Source organism: Scomber japonicus, chromosome 19 (assembly GCF_027409825.1).
Source record: "Scomber japonicus isolate fScoJap1 chromosome 19, fScoJap1.pri, whole genome shotgun sequence".
Classification (NCBI taxonomy): Eukaryota; Metazoa; Chordata; class Actinopteri; order Scombriformes; family Scombridae; genus Scomber; species Scomber japonicus.
Genome location: NC_070596.1, coordinates 31,195,377 through 31,216,510, shown reverse-complemented (window position 1 = coordinate 31,216,510; position 21,134 = coordinate 31,195,377). Strand labels below are relative to the sequence as shown.

At 45.5% G+C, this 21,134-nt stretch overlaps 1 protein-coding gene across 1 annotated transcript; it reads left to right on the top strand.

Annotated features, from left to right (window-relative positions):
- Nucleotides 1-1,426: 1,426 nt before the first annotated feature.
- ppp3ccb (protein phosphatase 3, catalytic subunit, gamma isozyme, b) lies at nt 1,427-19,173 on the top strand (the record flags this gene model as incomplete). Its single annotated transcript, XM_053339575.1, is given in 15 exon segments — nt 1,427-1,544; nt 1,676-1,821; nt 2,439-2,578; nt 8,107-8,138; nt 8,141-8,186; nt 8,307-8,401; nt 8,571-8,696; nt 9,498-9,575; nt 14,070-14,154; nt 16,031-16,104; nt 16,107-16,127; nt 17,258-17,284; nt 18,981-19,099; nt 19,101-19,136; nt 19,138-19,173. Coding segments are annotated over 15 exon segments (1,179 nt in total), but the record flags the coding sequence as incomplete, so codon positions are not given.
- Nucleotides 19,174-21,134: the final 1,961 nt, after the last annotated feature.

Genomic DNA, 21,134 nt, shown 5'->3' with positions numbered 1-21,134 from the left:
CTCCCTCTGTCTCTCTCTCCTCTCACACCTGTCTCCTCTCTCTCACCTGTCTCACCTGTCTCTGTCTCTCTCTGTCTCTCTCTCTCTCCTCTCTCTCCCCTCTCTCACCTGTCTCTCCTCTCTGTCTCACCTGTCTCTCCTCTCTCTCCTGTCTCTCCTCTCTCTCCTGTCTCTCACCTGTCTCTCTACTCTCTCTCCTGTCTCTCCTCTCTCTAACCCGTCTCTCCTGTCTGACCCGTCTCACCTCTCTCTCCTCTCTCTCACCTCTCTCTCCTCTCTCTCACCTGTCTCACCTCTCTCTCTCTCTCTCCCTCTGTCTCTCTCTCCTCTCACACCTGTCTCCTCTCTCTCACCTGTCTCACCTGTCTCTGTCTCTCTCTGTCTCTCTCTCTCTCCTCTCTCTCCCCTCTCTCACCTGTCCTCTCCTCTCTGTCTCACCTGTCTCCCCTCTCTCGCCTGTCTCTCCTCTCTCTCACCTGTCTCTCCTGTCTCACCTCTCTCTCCTCTGTCTCACCTGTCTCTCCTGTCTCACCTCCTCTCTCCTCTGTCTCACCCATCTCTCCTCTCTCTCACCTGTCTCTCCTCTCTCGCCTGTCTCTCCTCTCTCTCCCCTCTCTCACCTGTCTTCCTCTCTCCTGTCTCGCCTGTCTCTCCTCTGTCTCCACCCATCTCTCCTCTCTCTCACCTGTCTCTCCTCTTCTCCCTAACCTCTCTCACCTGTCCCTCTCCTCTCTCTCTCTCGCTTCTCTAACCTGTCTCACCTCTCTCTCCTGTCTCACCTCTCTCTCTCTAACCTGTCTCTCCTCTCTCTCTCCTCTCTCACCTGTCTCTCCTCTTCTCCTAACCTGTCTCACCTGTCTCTCCTCTCTCTACCTGTCGCTATTCCTCTCTCACCTGTCTCTCCTCTCCCTAACCCGTCTCACCTGTCTCTCACCTGTCTCTCCTCTCCCTAACCTGTCTCACCTGTCTCTCTCATCCTCTCTCCTGTCTCTCACCTGTCTCTCACCTCTCTCTCTCTCTCTCTCTCTCCTCTCTCTCTCTCTCTCTCTCTCCTCTCTCTCTCTCTCTCATCTCTCTCTCTCCTCTCTCTCTCTCTCTCTCTCTCTCTCTCTCTCACCGGTCTCACATGTCTCTCTCTCTCTCTCTCACCGGTCTCACATGTCTCTCTCTCTCTCTCTCACCGGTCTCACATGTCTCTCTCTCTCTCTCTCTCTCTCCGGTCTCACATGTCTCTCTCTCTCTCTCTCTCTCTCTCTCACCGGTCTCACATGTCTCTCTCTCTCTCTCTCACCGGTCTCACATGTCTCTCTCTCTCTCTCTCTCTCTCTCTCACCGGTCTCACATGTCTCTCCTCTCTCTCTCCTCTCTCACCTGTCTCTCCTCTGTCTGACCCGTCTCACCTGTCTGACCCGTCTCACCTGTCTCTCTGCAGTGTGTGCTGTTCCTGTGGGCTCTGAAGATCAACCATCCCAACACCCTCTTCCTCCTCAGAGGGAACCACGAGTGCCGACACCTCACAGAGTACTTCACCTTCAAACAGGAGTGTAAGGGTCCCTGAACGCACCACCACGCACCATCTCACTGCTGCTGTATCTGTGTGTGTGTGTTAAAACCTGATCTGTGTGTGTGTGTGTGTGTGTGTGTGTGTGTGTGTGTGTGTGTGTGTGTCCTCCAGGTAAAATCAAGTACTCTGAGCGTGTGTATGACGCCTGCATGGAGGCGTTCGACTGCTTGCCTCTGGCTGCGCTCCTCAACCAGCAGTTCCTGTGTGTTCATGGAGGTCTGAGCCCTGAGGTCACCTGCTGGACGACATCCGGGAGGGTAACGTCACAAAACACACACACACCTCACACCTTTGTCATACGACATGGATGTCATTTAAAAACTTATGACACCAGCACCAGATTCCCATCATGTGAATAGAAGCATCCACTCCTCCAGTCTTCAAATGATTATTAATATACATCTCACACACACACACTATGCTGAGAGTCTCTATAGTTAACAAACTAGCACACAAACCCTAACCCAAGTGATTTTCCTTTAAAAAAAAAAAAAAAAGTTTAATAGCAGAAAAGAGTCGGCACACTGCAGCTCCCAACGCAGGTATCATTTAATAGAATATCACAAGTGATGTTTCAAACCTTTCTGCTCTTCTTCTGGCTTGAGTGTACCTGCATTGGAGTAGATGTACCTGCATTAGGAGCAGATGTACCTGTATTGGGAGTAGATGTACCTGCATTGGGAGTAGATGTACCTGCATTGGGAGTAGATGTACCTGCATTGGAGTAGATGTACCTGTATTGGGAGTAGATGTACCTGTATTGGGAGCTGATATATGCTAAGCGCTCTAACTCAAAGTCTGTGTGTGTGTGTGTGTGTGTGTCTCTCTGTGTGTGTGTGTCTCTGTGTGTGTGTGTGTGTCTCTCTGTTTGTAGCTGGACCGGTTTAAGGAGCCTCCAGCCTTCGGGCCGATGTGTGACCTGCTGTGGTCTGATCCAGGAGAAGACTACGGCTCAGAGAAAACCCAGGAACACTTCTGCCACAACAGCGTGAGAGGCTGCTCGTACTTCTACAGGTACACACACCACACACACACACACACACACACACACACACACACACACACACACACACACACACACACACACACACACACACACACAGCCGTTAATCTGAGCTGATTAAAGCTTTTATAAACAGCAGCTTATCTGAGCAGTTAAATCCTCTGTCACACACGGACAATAATATTAGCCTTCTCTGCTCTGTCTTAATATTTGTGATGCTGGTGTGTGTGGTGTCTGTGTGTGTGTGTGTGTGTTGGCTCTGTGTGGCTCTGTGTGATGTGTGTGTGTGTGTGTGTCTCTTTCTCTCTCTGTGTGTGTGTGTCTCTTTCTCTCTCTGTGTGTGTGTGTCTCTTTCTGTGTGTGTGTGTGTGTGTGTGTGTGTGTCTCTGTGTGGCTCTGTGTGTGTCTCTGTGTGTGTGTGTGTCTCTGTGGTGTGTGTGTGTGTGTGTGTGTGTGTGTGTGTGTGGCTCTCTCTCTGTGTGTGTCTCTGTGTGTGTGTGTGTGTGTCTCGCTCTGTGTGTGGTGTGTGTGTGTATGTGTCTCTGTGTGTGTGTGTGTGTGTGTCTCTCTCTCTCTGTGTGTGCGTGTATGTGTCTCTCTCTGTGTGTGTGTGTGTGTCTCTCTGTCTGTGTGTGTGTGTATATTAAGGTCACAGAGAGGTGAACACTGTTGTTGCCGCTCTCACGTTTAGTTTTGCTCGTAGTTATTCATTAAAGAAACTAAAACACAGCTGCTGCTCTGAATATGATCCACAAGTTAAACATGTTTATTAAACTCAAAAACAGCAAAAACAAGATCAATAACAGAGAAGAAGATAAAACACCTAATGATATCTAGGGCTGTCAAACGATTAATTTTTTAATCTAGATTAATCTCAGAGTTTCCATAGTTAATCACGATTAATGGCGTTTTGAATTGCATGTTTAAAATCCTGTTATTTTCCATTTGAAGGCAGTTTTAAGCCCATAATGTAAAGCATTTCTTACCAGAGTGTCTTAACTGGGAATCAATCACGGCTCTGCTGCGACTCCCACACTCCAAAATGGTCCTTTGGTGGAGCTGAGGCTGGCTTGGCTGCACCTGGGTGTTTAGCCGTGGAGGTGCTAACTCAAACACTCCACGTATCTCGGTGGTAGTTAAAACTCCGTTTGACACAGGTTGCATTTTACTTTTGACTTGTCAACTGAAGCGTCTGGAAGTGTTTTTAAAGTTAAAACAAGCCGTTCAAAAGTCCAGTAGCTCTCTTACTTTCCATCAGCGCGGTAGGTTTACTGCAGGAGGCCACTTCAAAGCATAGCGCTACAGCTAGAGGAGCCGTCTACGGGGGAGTAGAAGGGACAAAAAGGCTTGCAACATTAAAATGAGATTTAAAAAAAAATTGATGCGTTATGGATTACATTAATCTAATCGTGATTAACGCGCTAACGCTGACAGCCCTAATAATTTAGTTATATTTAGTATTAATCTGTAGTTTCTAGTATAATATCAGATATAATGAAGTCATCACTTCCACCTGGCAGCTCGTTCTCTTTACTTATTAGCACATCTCACACAGGTGGATACGCTGGCTTTTAATTTAAGCCCCCCCCCCCACACACACACACACACACCCCCCCACCCCCCCCCCCCCCCCCCACCCCCCCTCACACCTGCCTCAGGCCCCTCCAGGACTTCATTATAACACTTCTCACAGAACACTTCATCCAGTCATCAGTTTCCTGTAGATTTCCTTTAAGGCAGCAGATACCAGCAGATACCAGTTATTTACATGATGGCTGAATCTATCAGTTACTGTTTTAACCCAAATATAAGACCCCCCCCCCCCCCCCCAGGCATGGATGATAACCGTGTTCATAGTATACTGTGATTTGAAAAAGCCACGAAATAAAACTGACACCGCCAAATGTTCTGTCATACCGTTCCTGAGGTATGAGATGTTTTTTGTCTGGTCAAAGACAGGAAGTGCTGGTCAAAGACAGGAAGTGCTGGTCAAAGACAGGAAGTGCTGGTCAGAAACCCCTCAGGTGGTGCAGCTGCAGCGTAGAGTATCACGACCCCTCACACTGTCATTACAGATTCAGGTTAAATTAACATGTCTGTCTGAGCTGGAATCATAATACCACCATACCGTGAAACCATGAAACTATGATATTATTACTTATGGTCATACCGCCAGAATCTCATACCGGCCCATGCCTATCCCCCCCCCCCCCCCCCTCCTTGTTTGGGGCCCCTGGTAAAACACGCAGGAACATTCAGGCCTTTAATTAAACTCGTCATGTCAGAGCAGCAGCAGAATCAGAGAGGGACGGAGCAGCAGATGATGTTTATTAACGAGGCTGTGATGATTAAATATGAATCAAAGTTTTATTTCTCATCTTAAATGTTTCCAGAAGCGTATTTTAGTTTAATGTTCAGCAGTAATGAGAAAGTTTGTGTTATAAAACAGATGAGACAAAACCAGAAACTCCCCTAGGTTGTTACTGATATTCACACAATGAGACTTCTGATAAATAATCATCAGTAATGTGAATATAATGATAAAGTGAGTAAAAGATAAGATAACAGAACAGTCTGATAAGTTCAGGAAGTGACATCATCTTCCTGTGATCAGCCTTTAAAAGCAGGAAAACACTCGTATGCTACATCACTATATTATAATATACCAAACTAGCCGGTCAGCTAACCCTACGGAGGCAGAATAATGACTAAAAGAGTAAAAGGTAATGAAACAGCTGTGATCAGATAGAAGCTCTCCTCTCTGCTCTGTGTGTGTGTGTGTGTTGCTCAGTGTGTGTGGGTGTGTGTGTGTTTTGCTCAGTGTGTGTGTGTGTGTGGGTGGGTGGGTGGGTGGGTGTGTTGCTCTGTGTGTGTGTGTTGCTCAGTGTGTGTGTTGCTCAGTGTGTGTGTGTGCATGTGCATGTTTTGCTCTGTCTGTGTGTGTGTTGCTCAGTGTGTGTGTGTGTGTGTGTTGCTCAGTGTGTGTGTGTGTGTGTGTGTTGCTCAGTGTGTGTGTGTTGCTCAGTGTGTGTGTTGCTCAGTGTGTGTGGAGATCAGATAGAAGCTCTCCTCTCTCTGCTCTGCTCTGTGTGTGTGTGTTGCTCTGTGTGTGTGTGTGTGTGTGTGTGTGTGTGTGTGTGTGTGTGTGTGTGTGTGTGTGTGTGTGTGTTGCTCTGTGTGTGTGTGTGTGTTGCTCTGTGTGTGTGTGTGTGTGGTGTTGCTCTGTGTGTGTGTGTGTGATCAGATAGAAGCTCTCCTCTCTCTGCTCAGGTGTGTGTGTGTTGCTCAGTGTGTGTGTTGCTCTGTGTGTGTGTGTGTGTGTGTTTGCTCAGTGTGTGTGTTGCTCTGTGTGTGTGTGTGTGTGTGTGTGTGTGTGAGAGAGCCTTGACCTTAATTGATCTCTAATTTTAGCACTTTTAGCATCTCTTGATATACTCGAGTTTAAGCAGCCTGCTCAACTGTCATAGCAACCGAGGTGACTGTCATAGCAACCGAGGTGATTGTCATAGCAACCGAGGTGACAGCCAGCAGCCGGCCCAGCGCTTGACACAACTCGACATTTAGAGGAGGAGAGGAAACACAATAAAACACACTCCTCTCCTCCTCTCCTCCTCTCCTCCACTCATCCTCTCCTCTCATCCTCTCCTCCTCCTCTCCTCCTCTCCTCCTCTCCACCTCTCCTCCTCTCATCCTCTCCTCTCATCCTCTCATCCCTCTCCTCCTCCTCTCCTCCTCTCCACCTCTCCTCCTCTCCTCCTCTCCCCTCTCCTCCTCTCATCCTCTCCCCTCTCATCCTCTCATCCTCTCATCTCTTATCCTCTCCTCCACTCATCCTCTCCTCCTCTCCTCCTCTCCTCCTCTCATCCTCTCCCCTCTCCTCCTCTCATCCTCTCCCCTCTCATCCTCTCCCCTCTCATCCTCTCTTCCTCTCATCCTCTCTTCCTCCCCTCATCTCCTCCTCTCATCTTCTCTTCCTCTCATCCTCTCCTCCTCTCCTCTCATCCACTCCTCCTCTCCTCCTCTCCTCTTCTCATCAACTCGTCCTCTCCTCCTTCTCCTCTCCTCCTCTCATCCTCTCATCCTCTCCTTCTCTCCTCTTCTCATCCTCTCCTCCTCTCCTCTCATCCTCTCCTCTCATCCTCTAACCCTAACCCTCCTCTCCTCCTCTTATCCTCTCATCCTCTCCTCCTCTCATCATCCTCTCCTCCTCTCCTCCTCCTCCTCTCCTCCTATCCTCCTGTCCTCCACTCCTCCTCTCTCCTCTCATCCTCCTCCTCTCATCTCTCCTCCTCTCCTCCACTCCTCCTCTCATCCTCTCCTCCTCCTCCTCCACTCATCCTCTCCTCCTCTCCTCCTCTCATCCTCTCCTCCTCTCCTCCACTCATCCTCTCCTCCTCTCCTCCACTCATCCTCTCCTCCACTCATCCTCTCCTCCTCTGCTCCTCCCCTCCTCTCCTCCTGTCATCCTCTCGTCCTCTTCTCCTCTTATCCTCTCCTCCTCTCCTCTCATCCTCTCATCCACTCCTCCTCTCATCCACTCCTCCTCTCATCCACTCTCCTCTCCTCCTCTCCTCCTCTCCTCCACTCATCCTCTCCTCCACTCATCCTCTCATCCACTCATCCTCTCATCCACTCCTCCTCTCATCCACTCCTCCTCTCATCCTCTCCTCCTCTCATCCTCTCCTCCACTCATCCACTCATCCTCATCATCCACTCATCCTCTCATCCTCTCCTCCTCTCCTCCTCTGCTCCTCCCCTCCTCTCATCCTCTCCTCCTCTCATCCTCTCCTTCTCTCCTCCTCTCATCCTCCTCTCCTCTTATCCTCTCCTCCTCTCCTCTCATCCTCTCATCCTCTCATCCACTCCTCCTCTCATCCTCCTCTCATCCTCTCCTCCTCTCATCCTCTCCTCCTCTCCTCCACTCCTCCTCTCATCCTCTCCTCCTCCTCCTCTCATCTCTCCTCCTCTCCTCCTGCCATCCTCTCCTCCTGTCATCCTCTCCTCCTCTCATCCTCTCCTCCTCTCATCCTCCCCTCTTCTTATCCTCTCATCCTCTCCTCCTTTCATCCTCCCTCTTCTCCACTCCTCCTCTCCTCCTCCTCTCATCCTCTCCTCCTCTCATCCTCTCCTCCTGTCCTCCTCTCATCCTCTCAATCCTTTCCTCCTCTCATCCTCCCCTCCTCTTATCCACTCATCCACTCATCCTCTCCTCCTCTCCTCCTCTCATCCTCCTCTTCTCCACTCCTCCACTCCTCCTCTCATCCTCTCCTCCTCTCCTCCTCTCATCCTCTCCTCCTCTCCTCCTCTCCTCTCATCCTCTCCTCTCCTACTCTCATCCTCTCCTCCTCTCATCCTCTCATCCCTCTTCATCCTCTCCTCCTCTTCTCCACTCCTCCACTCCTCCTCTCATCCTCTCCTCCTCTCATCCTCTCCTCTTCTCATCCCCCTCTTCTCCACTCCTCCACTCCTCCTCTCCTCTCTCATCCTCTCCTCCTCTCCTCCTCTCCTCCTCTCATCCTCTCCTCTCTCTGTGTTTCAGTTACCCGGCCGTATGCGACTTCCTGATGAACAATACCTGTTGTCTGTAATACGAGCACATGAAGCCAGGACGCAGGGTGAGTTAAACCCCCCCACCCCCACACACACACACACACATACACACACACACACACACCCGCCCCCCCCCCCTCTGGTTTTCGATTGGACGGCCCTTTATGAACGTGTGTTTGTGTCCGCCAGGTATCGAATGTACAGGAAAAGTCAGACGACAGGCTTCCCGTCTCTAATCACCATCTTCTCTGCTCCCAACTACCTGGACGTCTACAACAACAAAGGTAAAGAGGAGTGAGGTGGAAACCATGGCAACAGGTTGGGAAAACCTTGAAGCCTTGGCAACAGGAGACGGTGGATCATGAAGTGGAAATGTTAATGTGTGTGTGTGTGTGTGTGTGTGTGTGTGTGTGTGTGTGTGTGTGTGTGTGTGTGTGTGTGTCCTGTTCTCAGCTGCGGTGCTGAAATATGAGAATAATGTGATGAACATCCGGCAGTTTAACTGCTCTCCTCATCCTTACTGGCTGCCCAACTTCATGGACGTCTTCACCTGGTCGCTGCCCTTCGTAGGAGAGAAAGGTTAGAGAGACATGATGTGTGTGTGTGTGTGTGTGTGTGTGTGTGTGTGTGTGTTTGTGTGTGTGTGAAACCTTTAAACTCACTGAGGTTGCAAACACGTTATAAATAAAGACAAAAACCCATAAATCAGTGAAATCAGAGTGAAGCAGGATGTGATAAACAGGTAGCTTCTGATTGTCCTGCAGGTTTTATAATATTTAATCCTTCAAAGTAAAATACTGAAGTGTTAAATGTCCAGGTTAAAGGTTAGTATTGTGGAGCTCAGTGAAAGAAGCCGTCAGAACTCAACCGTGACGTCTACAGCCGACAGTTTAAAACCCAAAAACATTCAAACAAAGATTTAAAACTGAATAAAGCAGAAAATCATCAAAAGCTTGAACCAGTAAAATGAAGTTAATTTATGAAAGTAGATTTGTGTCTTTATTATTCAGTCAAAAAAAACTTTTTCAATCAAAGAAAAAAAGTGTTTGAATGCAAAAAAAAATTTGAGACCCAAAAAATTGCATTTGAACACTTTTTTTAAAAATTGAAAATATTTTCTTTGATTGAATTAACCTTTTTTGTGTTTGGGCCTTATTATGGGTAGGACATTTGTGTCTTTATTATTCAATCTCCAAAATATCAATCAAACAAAAAGAGTGTTCGAATGCAAAAATGAAACTGAACCCGTGTGTGTCTGTGTGTGTGTTCCTGTGTGTCCCTGTGTGTATGTTCCTCTCTGTGCGTGTGTGTGTGTGTGTGTGTGTGTGGTTACTATTATGTAGTGATTATGGCCGATGTGACTCTGGTGTGTCTCCACAGTGACGGAGATGCTGGTGAACGTGTTGAACATCTGCTCTGACGACGAGCTGATGTCAGAAGGAGACGACACGTGTGAAGGTAAGAGGAAGTCACAGCTCCTCCTCATCATCATCATCATCACACCTCCACCTCGCTGTGTTACTCACTAACCACAGTAGTAATAATAATAACTAGGGCTGTCAAACGATTAATTATTTTAATCGAGATTAATCTCAGAGTTTCCATAGTTAATCCCGATTAATGCATGTTTAAAATCGTGTTATTTTCCATTTGAAGGCAGTTTTAAGCCCATAATGTAAAGCATTTCTTACCAGAGTGTCTTAACTGGGAATCAATCACGGCTCTGCTGCGACTCCCACACTCCAAAATGGTCCTTTGGTGGAGCTGAGGCTGGCTTGGCTGCACCTGGGTGTTTAGCGTGGAGGTGCTAACTCAAACTCCACGTACTCCGGTGGTAGTTAAACTCCGTTTGACACAGGTTGCATTTTACTTTTGACTTGTCAACTGAAGCGTCTGGAAGTGTTTTAAAGTTAAACAAGCCGTTCAAAAGTCCAGTAGCTCTCTTACTTTCCATCAGCGCGGTAGGTTTACTGCAGGAGGCCACTTCAAAGCATAGCGCTACAGCTAGAGGAGCCGTCTACGGGGGAGTAGAAGGGACAAAAAGGCTTGACACATTAAAATGAGATTTTAAAAAATTAACACGTTATGGATTGCATTAATCTAATCGCGATTAACACGTTAACGCTGACAGCCCTAGTTATGAGCTTTTTGGGGCCATTTTGAAGCCTTCTGATTGGCCAGCGGCGGGTCAGCTGACAGGATAGTATCTGAGGTCAGACTGAGGTCAGACTGAGGTCATGTGATGTGTGTTAACGAGCATCTTCAGCTCGTTAAATTACAAACTGTCACTTTCAGTGTGAAGTTTACAGTTTGGCACCTTCAGGTTTCTCTGAGAGGAAACGGTCATGTGGTCGAGCAGGTGAGACTTTCTCAGCGCTCCACTCGATGGTTGGACTTCACACTCTGCTCCTGTGTGTGTGTGTGTGTGTGTGTGTGTGTGTAGGAGTGTGTGTCTCTCTGTAGAACAGTGTGTCTGTGTGTGTGTGTGTGTTTGTCTTTGTGTGTGTGTAGAGAGTCTGTAGGAGTGTGTCTGTTTGTGTATGTGTTTGTGTGTGTGTGTAGGAGAGTGTGTGTCTTTGTGTGTGTGTGTGTGTAGAAGAGTGAGTGTGTGTCTGTGTGTAGGAGTGTGTATGTGTGTGTATGTGTATGTGTGTTTTCCAGACTACATTCAATAACTAGATGTCCTTGAACGCACCACAAAGCAGAGTTTCTGTTTGCAGCAGCGATGTCACATGATTAAAACTAAAAGCTTAAGAAATAACTTGAATCCAGCCGCTGAGTGGAAGGCAGGAGACATTTATATATTTATATATTTATATATTTATACTGAGATGTTGTTAATGTGTGTATTTCTAATGATTGTGTGTTTCTCTCCTTGTGAACGCTTCCTACTGGAGATGGTAAATCTTTATTTCATTAATATATAGAAAAGCTTTTATGGTACAAACTGGTTTATTTTACACATTAAAGGCAGAATATTAATATAATGATGTAATATAACATATTATATCATTATAATATATATATTATATCTCTCTCTCTCTCTCTGTCTCTGTCTCTGTCTCTGTCTCTGTCTCTGTCTCTGTCTCTCTCTCTCTCTCTCTCTCTCTCTCTCTCTCTCTCTCTCTCTCTCTCTCTCTGTCTCTCTCTCTCTCTCTCTCTCTCTCTCTCTCTCTCTCTCTCTCTCTCTCTCTCTCTCTCTGTGTATGTGTGTAAAACAAAGACATCAGAATAACTTACGTAGTAGAACATTAAAGCAAACAGCTCGGCTAACGTGGGAACAGCCGGCGGCCTGCAGGTGTTTCCCTGCTTCACCTGCAGGCCGAACGCAGGTGAAGCACACAGAGAGGAGGGGGGGGGGGGGGAGCGGGGTTAGAGGGGGGGGGGCTAAATGCACATGTGCCTCCTTTAACCACATCACAATCTGAATTTCTGCATCCTAAAAAGCAGTATTAGTCTCTAAACAGTGAAACACACAAAGATTATGACATCATCATAAATACATTAATTAGTGACATCATCAACACATTAATTAGTGACATCATCATAAATACATTAATTAGTGACATCATCAACACATTAATTAGTGACATCATCATAAATACATTAATTAGTGACATCATCAACACATTAATTAGTGACATCATCATAAATACATTAATTAGTGACATCATCATCAACACATTAATTAGTGACATCATCAACACATTAATTAGTGACATCATCATAAATACATTAATTAGTGACATCATCACATTAATTAGTGACATCATCAACACATTAATTAGTGACATCATCAACACATTAATTAGTGACATCATCATAAATACATTAATTAGTGACATCATCGACACATCTTAATTAGTGACATCATCATAAATACATTAATTAGTGACATCATCAACACATTAATTAGTGACATCATCAACACATTAATTAGTGACATCATCATAAATACATGAATTAGTGACATCATCAACATATTAATTAGTTATTAACCCTCGTGTCGTCCTCCCGGGTCAAATTGACCCCGTCTCCTTTCCTTCCTTCCTTCCTTCCTTCCCTACTTCCTCAGTCTCTCCTCTCTTTCTTTCCTCTGTCATTCTTTCCTCCCTCCTTCCTTCCTTCTTCCCTCCCTCCCTCCCTTCCCTCCTTTCTTTCCTTCTCCCTCCTTTCCTCCTTCTTTCCTCCCTCCCTCCCTTCCTTCCCTCCTTTCCTTCCTTCCTTCCTTCCCTCCTCTCTTTCCTTCTTCCTCCCTTCCTTCCTTCTTCCTCCCTCCCTCCCTTCTTTCCTCCCTCCCTCCCTTTCTTTCCCTCCTTTCTTTCCTTCTACCTCCCTTCCTTCCTCCTCTCTTTCCTTCTTCCTCCCTTCCTTCCTTCTTTCCTCCCTCCCTCCTCTTTCCCTCCTTTCTTTCCTTCTACCTCCCTTCCTTCCCTCTCTCTGTCATTCTTTCCTCCCTCCCTCCTTCCTTCTTCCCTCCCTCCTTCCCTCCATTTTTTCCTTCTTCCTTCCTCCCTGCCTCCCTTCCTCACTTCCTTCCTTCCTTCCCTCCCTCCCTTCCTTCCTTCCTTCCTTCCTTCCTTGACTTGAGGCCAACAGCAGGGTTTATCAGCCAGTTATTGCTGTGAGTAAAACTCTTACTGAATGTTCATGACACTGAAAGCAGGACTGACTCGTATCTCTTCTTCATCTCGTCTCCGCGCCGCCTCTTCCTCTTCCTCCTCCGCCACCACGCTGTTGCCACGGCGACGCTCAGTGAAAACAGTTTGACAGTGAATATCATTAATCAAATACAGTAGAGCCTGAAGGAGGAAGTGAAACCCTGCAGGCAGGATACAGCAACACACTAATACTACACACTCACTCTGGGGGGGGGGGGGGGGGGTCTCTCACTGGGTGTGTGTGGGTGTGTGTGTGTGTCTCTGTGTGTGTGTGTGTGTGTGTGTGTGTGTGTCTGTGTGTGTGTGTGTGTGTGATAACCGTATGATAATCTGTCTCTGCTGGTTTCTGGTTTCTGGTGGAACAGCAGCTGCTGTACTTCCTGGTTACTTCCAGAGATTTGAATATTTTCTTTATCATAACAAACTAAACACACAGAGCCGGCTGGTTGTCACGGCAACGCTAAACTGATCGCCAACGCTCTTACAAGGAGACATTATTGCACACAAATGACCTCATTTCTGCACCAACTACACATCTACACTACACACATTACTCCAAACCTTTTGATTTGAGAGCAAAACTTACAAGTTATAATTAATAATAATAATAATAATAATAATAATAATAATAATAATTTTATTTAAATAGCATTTTTCAAAATAATTTTACAAAGCTCTGGTTTTTTGCACACGTTATAAATTGAAGAGTGCAGATTACTTCATTGAGCCAACATTACATTAAAGAACATGAATAACTTAATAAATAAATAATTAAAACACACAAGTTCACATACATTAAGAACAGAAATTACGAATTTTCACCCCAAAACTTTTTGATTTGAGAGCAAAACTTATAAATATACAAGTAAAACATCCCATTACCAGGAAATGGTTTAAATGGTTTGTGATTTTAAAATAAACTTACACCTGCTGTTGCCCCATGTAGGGGTTTAACCCTTAAGCAGGCAGGAGTGGAAAATGACATGATGATTATTCTTTTTATTTACTTTGATGTCACTAGTTATCTCATTTGCACCTAACTAAACATTTCCACAAATAATTTTAAAAATACTTTTGGATATTTTGGATTTATGAGTTGTTTCTCCACCAGGATATGTTTCCCGTATTTAGGTATAAACATGTGTATATGTATGTATGTATGTATGTATCTCCTGGTGCATGTTGACTGTTAAAGGGTTAATATGTTTATATGTTAGTGTGGTAAAACATGTGAAACTGTGATATTTTATTATTATTATTATCTTGACGTGTTTCCTGTTTGTGTTTGCAGGCGGAACTCCGGCCGTCAGGAAGGAAGTGATCAGGAATAAGATCCGAGCCATTGGAAAGATGGCTCGCGTCTTCTCTGTGCTCAGGTCAGTAATTTGGGTTATTAAACTTTAAGGAGAAGGAAAGGAGGGAAGAAGGAAGGAAAGGAGGGAAGGAAGGAAAGGAAGGAAGGAAAGGAGGCAAGGAAGGAAAGGAGGGAGAAAGAAAGGAAGGAGGAAGAAAGGAAGGAAAGATGGCTCGCGTCTTCTCTGTGCTCAGGTCAGTCTGTTGGTTATTAAACATTAATGTGAAGGAAAGGAGGGAAGGAAGGAAGGAAAGGAGGGAGGGAGGGAGGGATGAAGGAAGGAAGGAAGGAAGGAAGGAAGGAAAGGAGTGGAGAAAAGAAAGGAAGGAAGGAAAGGAGGGAAGAAAGGAAGGAAAGGAGGGAGGGAGGAAGGAAGGAAGGAAAGGAGGGAGGGAGGAAGGAAGGAAGGAAAAGAGGGAAGGAAGGAAAAGAGGGAGGGAAGGAAGGAAGGAAGGAAAAGAGGGAAGGAAGGGATGGAGGGAGGGAGGAAGGAAGGAAGGAAAGATGGCTTGCGTCTTCTCTGTGCTCAGGTCAGCCCATCGGTTATTGAATGTGAATAAAATAAAGAGGAAAGAAAGTTTGAGTTCACCCTGACGATGAGGAAGGAAGGAAAGGAAGGAGGAAGAAGGAAAGGAGGGAGGAAGGAAAAGAGGGAAGGAAGGGAAGGAAGGAAAGGATGGAGGGAGGGAGGAAGGAAGGAAAGGAGGGAAGGAAGGAAAGGATGGAGGGAGGAAGGAAGGAAGGAAAGGAGGGAAGAAAAGAAGGAAAGAAGGAAGGAAGGAAAGGATGGAGGGAGGAAGGAAGGAAAGGATGGAGGAAGGAAGGAAGGAAGGAAAGGATGGAGGGAAGGAAGGAAGGAAGGAAGTTGGTTATTAAACATTAACGTGAAAGAAAGTTTGAGTTCACCCTGACGATGAGGAAGGAAGGAAAGGAGGGAGGAAGAAAGGAAAGGAAGGAAGGAAAGATGGCTAAAATAAAGAATAAAGAAAGTTTGAGTTCACCCTGACGATGAGCCAGTTAAGACGGATTTATTATCTCAAATCTTAAAATGTGAAATAATAATTTGGGTTATTTCCAGTCGTGCTCCAGTTTCAGAGAAAGGCTAGGGAGGAAGGAAGGAAGGAAGGAAAGGAGGGAGGGAGGGAAGGTGCTCCAGTTTCAGTTTGAAGGCTAATTAATGACTTCTTCTAGATTTACACGTGTCCTCCTTTAATCTGACGGAAGTGTGTCACGATCATCTTTTAATGATGAAAAAACGTCTGGCGGTTATTTTAAGGCTATTAACATACATGAGAGGGGGACAAAATAATAGGAACACCAGTCAGTATAAAGCACCTTAACTCACTAATACCACCTTAAGTCACTAATACCACCTTAACTCACTAATACCACCTTAACTCACTATTACCGCCTTAACTCACTAATACCACCTTAACTCACTAATACCACCTTAACTCATTAATACACCTTAACTCACTAATACCGCCTTAACTCGCTAATACCACTGTAACTCGCTAATACCACCTTAACTCACTATTACCACCTTAACTCACTATTACCACCTTAACTCATTATTACCGTTACCCGCCTTAACACACTATTACCACCTTAACTCACTATTACCACCTTAACACACTATCACCTTAACTCACTATTACCACCTTAACTCATTATTACCGTTACCCGCCTTAACACACTATTACCACCTTAACTCACCATTACCGCCTTAACACACTATTGTCATTATTCACCTGCAGAAAAGTGAAGCTGAACTATAATGACCTGTCTGTGTGTGTGTGTGTGTGTGTGTGTGTGTGTGTGTGTGTGTGTGTGTGTGTGTGTGTGTGTGTGTGTGTGTGTGTGTGTGTGTGTGTGTGTGTGTGTGTGTGTGTGTGCAGGGAGGAGAATGAGTGTGTGTTGCAGCTGAAGGGTCTGACTCCGACCGGTACTCTGCCGATGGGAGTTCTGTCTGGAGACGGCCGTCTCTGGAAAGCGGTGAGTCGAACTTTAACACTAACACACACACACACACTGAGACTAACACACACTCACACACACTCACACACACAAACACACACTGAGGCCAACACACACACACACGCACACACTGAGACTAACACGGGTGGGGAAAGTCCGGGGGCTCGCCTCCTTCAGCCATCATACAGCCTGCAGAGCTACCTGCTTGTATCAGCAACCGAGTACGGGAGGGGTTGTACTTCACGCTGCAGCTGCACAAGACCTGAGGGACCTCCACTCTCTCTCTGACCAGACGTCACATTAAAAACCCGCTCATACCGCAGGAACGATATGATGGAACAATTAGTGATTTTAGTGACCAACTGCTCACACACACACACTGAGACTAACTGCTCTCACACACACACACACACACACACACTGAGGCTAACACACACACACACACACGGAGACTAACTGCTCACAGACACACACACTGAGACTAACTGCTCTCACACACACACACACACACTGAGGCTAACACACACACACACACTGAGACCAACTGCTCACACACACACACACTGAGACTAACTGCTCTCACACACACACACACACACACACACGGAGACGAACTGCTCTCACACACACACACACACACACACACGGAGACGAACTGCTCACACACACACACACACACACACACACACACACACACCTCCCTCCTGACTGATTTTAACTGTTTTTCTTTTGATAAATTTTACATTTGAATATTTAAAGTTAATTTTTGAGTCCTTCAGTAAATAATGTTCTAACCTCTGTCATGGGGGGGGGGGGGGTGATGATAGGAGGGGGGGTGTGATATGGGGGGGGTTGTTTGTTTTTGGGTTGTTTTGTATGTTTGTTAACAAGACTGACTGGTTGCTGTCATGGGGAGGTGATGATGGGAGGGGGGTGATGATGTGGGGGTGATGGGGGAGTGGGGGGGCCTGATGGGGGGGGGGGGCCTGATGATGGGGGGGGGGGGCCTGATGATGGGGGGGGGGGGGGGGGTGGGGGTTGTATGTTTAACAGGACTGACTGTTTGCTGTGATGTCACTAAATCTCTAACGTTGTGACTCTCTCTCCATGTCTGGGGCATGTTGGCTCTGCTACTCACGCTTACACAGCCACCGTAGAGGCAGAGGAGGCACGAGGTACGCAACCAATCATCATATCTCTCTCTCTCTCTCTCTCTCTCTCTCTCTTCTCTCTCTCTCTCTCTCTCTCTCTCTCTCTCTCTCTCTCTCTCTCTCTCTCTCTCTCTCTCTCTCTCTCTCTCTCTCTCTCTCTCTCTCTCTATGTCTCTCTCTATGTCTCTCTCTATGTCTCTCTCTCTCTCTCTCTCTCTCTATGTCTCTCTATGTCTCTCTCTCTCTCTATGTCTCTCTATGTCTCTCTCTCTCTCTTTCTATGTCTCTCTCTCTATGTCTGTCTCTCTCTCTATGTCTCTCTCTCTGTCTCTGTCTGTCTGTGTGTCTCTCTGTCTCTGGATGCTTTAAAACTTTACCTCTTCCTCATCTTCTTGTTGTTATAATGAAATCAAATCTTGAATCTTTCATTCTCTTCATTTTAAAGTCGTCTTAACAATATATTATTATATTAGATATGAATTTTAACAACAATAAAAAACCTGCATATATTAAACTTGACTGAAGAAAAAGGATCAAATATAAATAAACTGCTTCCTGTTTAACTTAAATAATTAATAAATAACATAGTTTATTATATTATATATTAATATTCAGACTCTTTATATTTTGGGATGATCACTAACGCTGTGAAATGGCCTTTTAATCAACGTCTGTTCTTTGCTTCCTGCTTCCTCCTCGTCGTGTCTGAAGTAAGTTTCTGTTCTAATGATTTAACCTTTGACTACTTCCTGTTTCCTGTTTCCTGTCTTTATGTTCCTATCAAACTAAAGTGTGAAATAATAATAATAATAAAAAGCTTTAAAGGAAAAATTATAAAATATTAGTTATAGTTAGGAAGTGAGAGAGGAAGTAAGGAAGGTGAGGAAGAAAAGAAGAAGGTAAGGAAGGAATAAAGAGAAGGAAGGAAGGAAGGAAGAGAGGAAGGAAAGGAGGAGGAGAGGGAAGAAAGAAGGAATGAAGGAAGAAGGTAAGGAAAGAGGAAGAAAGAAAGAGAGAAGAATATATTAGAGGATTATGGCAAAAATGTCTAAGTGGTGTAACCATAAAAACTTTGGAAGGGAGGAAGGAAGGAAGGAGGGAAGAGAGAAAGGGAGAAAGGAAGGAAGAAATAGAGGGACGAAGGAAGGAAGGGAGAGAGGAAGGACGAAAGAAGGTAAGGAAGGAAGGAAGGTAAGGAAGGAAGAAAGAGAGGGAGGGAGGAAGGAAGAAAAAGATGGAGGGAGGAAGGAAGGTGAGGAAGGAATAAAGGAAGGAAGGAAGAAAAAGAGGGAGGGAGGAAGGAAGGAAGGAAGAAAAAGAGGGAGGGAGGGAGGGAGGAGGGAAGGAAGGAAGGAATAAAGGAAGGAAGGAAGAAAAAGAGGGAGGGAGGAAGGAAGGTGAGGAAGGGAGAGAGGAAGGAAGGAAGGAAGAAAAAGAGGGAGGGAGGGAGGAGGGAAGGGAGGAAGGAACAAAGGAAGGAAGGAAGAAAAAGAGGGAGGGAGGGAGGAAGGAAGGGAGAGAGGAAGGAAGGAAGGAAGAGGGGAAGCAAGGAAGGAAGGAGGTAGAGAGAGAGAGGTTACACCATTTGACATTTTCAGGAGCATTCAGTCTGACCTGATCAGTTTGATGTTTGTTGAACTTGATGAAGCGTCCTTCTAGTTTCTGATTGTCTCCTTGTCTCCTTGTCTCCTCGTCTCCTCGTCTCCTCGTCTCCTCGCAGCCATCCAAGGTTTCAACCCGCAGCACAAGATCCAGAGCTTCGAGGAGGCTCGAGGTCTGGACCGCATCAACGAGCGGATGCCCCCCCGCCGCGACAGCAAGCAGCCCGACGCCGCCGCCCCCCCCCTCCCAGAACAACCTGCCGTCCAGCACCGCCCCCCCCCGACAAGAACGGCACCAACACACAGGCCTAGACCTCTCTGTCCTACCCTCGTCTCCTTACTCCTTACCTCCTTACTTCCTCCCCTCTGTCCTTCCCTCATCTCCTTACTCCTTCCCTCCTTCTCTCTGTCCTCCCCTCGTCTCCCTCCTTCTATCCTTCCCTCCTTTCCTCCTTCCTCCCTTCATCTCCTCCTTCCTTCCCTCATTCCTTCCTTCCTTCCCTCCTATCTGTCCTTCATCTGCCCTCCTTCCCTCCTTCCTTCATTCCCTCCTTCCTCCCTCTCCTCCTATCCTTCCTTCCCTCCTTTCCTCCTCCCTTCATCTGCCCTCCTCCTTCCTTCCCTCCTACCTCTCCTCCTTCCGTCCCTCCTTCCTTACTTTATCTGCCCTCCTCCTATCCTTCCTTCCTCTCCTTCCTTCCTTCCTTCCTCTCCTCTTTCTTCCTTCTCCTCCTTCCTCTCCTCCTTCCTTCCCTCCTCTCGTCCTTCCTCTCCTCCTATCCTTCCTTCCTTTCTCCCTTCCTTCCCTCCTCTCCTTCTTCCTTTCTTCCTTCCTCCCCTCCCTCCTCTCCCTTCCTTCCTCTCCTCCCTTCCCCTCCCTCCCTCCCTTCCTTTCCTTCTCTCCTCCACCACGAGCAGGAGAAGTTCAGTCCGAGCGACTCTCACCATCCACGCTTAATTTATTTTATCATCTTAATTAAAGAATCTTAAATATCTAATAAAATAGTTTAAGACTGAACAGGATTCAAAGATATAAAACATCTCAAAGCGTTTTCTATAAATATAAATAAATTAATTAATAAATAAATTGACGAGCTGATATTTTGGGGACGCCATCTTTGCTTCGGAGGGAAGAGAAACAGGAAGCTCGGTTTAGAAAATAAAACCCTTAAAAATCCTAAACTCCATCCTTTCTTATGCCAATGATAGTGTGACTGAGCTCCGAGGAGCAAAGTATTGACATTTATATTATTATTATATATGTATATTTTAATTTTAATTGTTCCCTCTTTTCAATGTGATGTTTGATTTTTTGTTCTTGTTGTTTTTTCTTTTTTTCTTTTTTTTCTTTTTTTTACCGCACATAGATTTAGGCTTAATTATCCAGAAAAGGGGGAGGGGCTTGGGTGGGGAAGGGGAGGGGCTTGTGGAGGGAAAGGGGAGGGGCTTACAGAGGGAAGGGGAGGGGCTATATGGAGGGAGGGGGCGGGGCTTGGTGGTGACGGTGAAAGAGTTAAATTAAAGGGTCAATCCGCTTTATTACAACTCAAGTCTGGAGTGTGCATTATTATATTATATTATTATTATTATTCTGATTATTAATATTGACCAAAAAATTTAAAATAAAAATAAATTTAAAGAAAAAAAAAAGATGAAAAAAAAACTCTTCCTCGCTTTTCCTGCTTGACGATGACGATGGTGATGATGGTGATGATGGTGATGGTGATGATGATGATGAGCGATCTGTACAAACTCTCTGTGCTTAAAGAAGAAGAAGAAGAGGAAGAGGAAGAAGGCAGTGAGATGTAACTGAAAGCTCATAAATGGACCTTTTTTTGTTTTCTGTGCAGCTTCCTGTCGGTTCTGATAAGTTTGAGTTAAATCTGCTCTGAGATCTGTGACGTTAAAATAAAATAAAGTTAAAATATTAAAGTTGAATCAGTTTAATAATTATTTTTCTGACTTTTGAGAGAAAAACTGAACAAAAGAATTAAAATCTGAGAAGAAGACGAAAAATATTCTGATTTTTGTCTCTAGTTTTGGTTTAAAGTCTAAAAATACTGAAGACTACATTTCCCATAATGCACCTGGATCCTGTCTTTTTATAAGAGCCTCATTATTAACACTCCTGTTTATAGAAGAAGAAAAAAAAATCTTCTAAAACATTTTAGGTCAAACTCCAAAGTGACACTCCTATTTCTAAAAGATACTGATGATTTGATTATTGATTATTATTTAAAAAACGATAAAATATGAAATCAGCTGACTTTTAT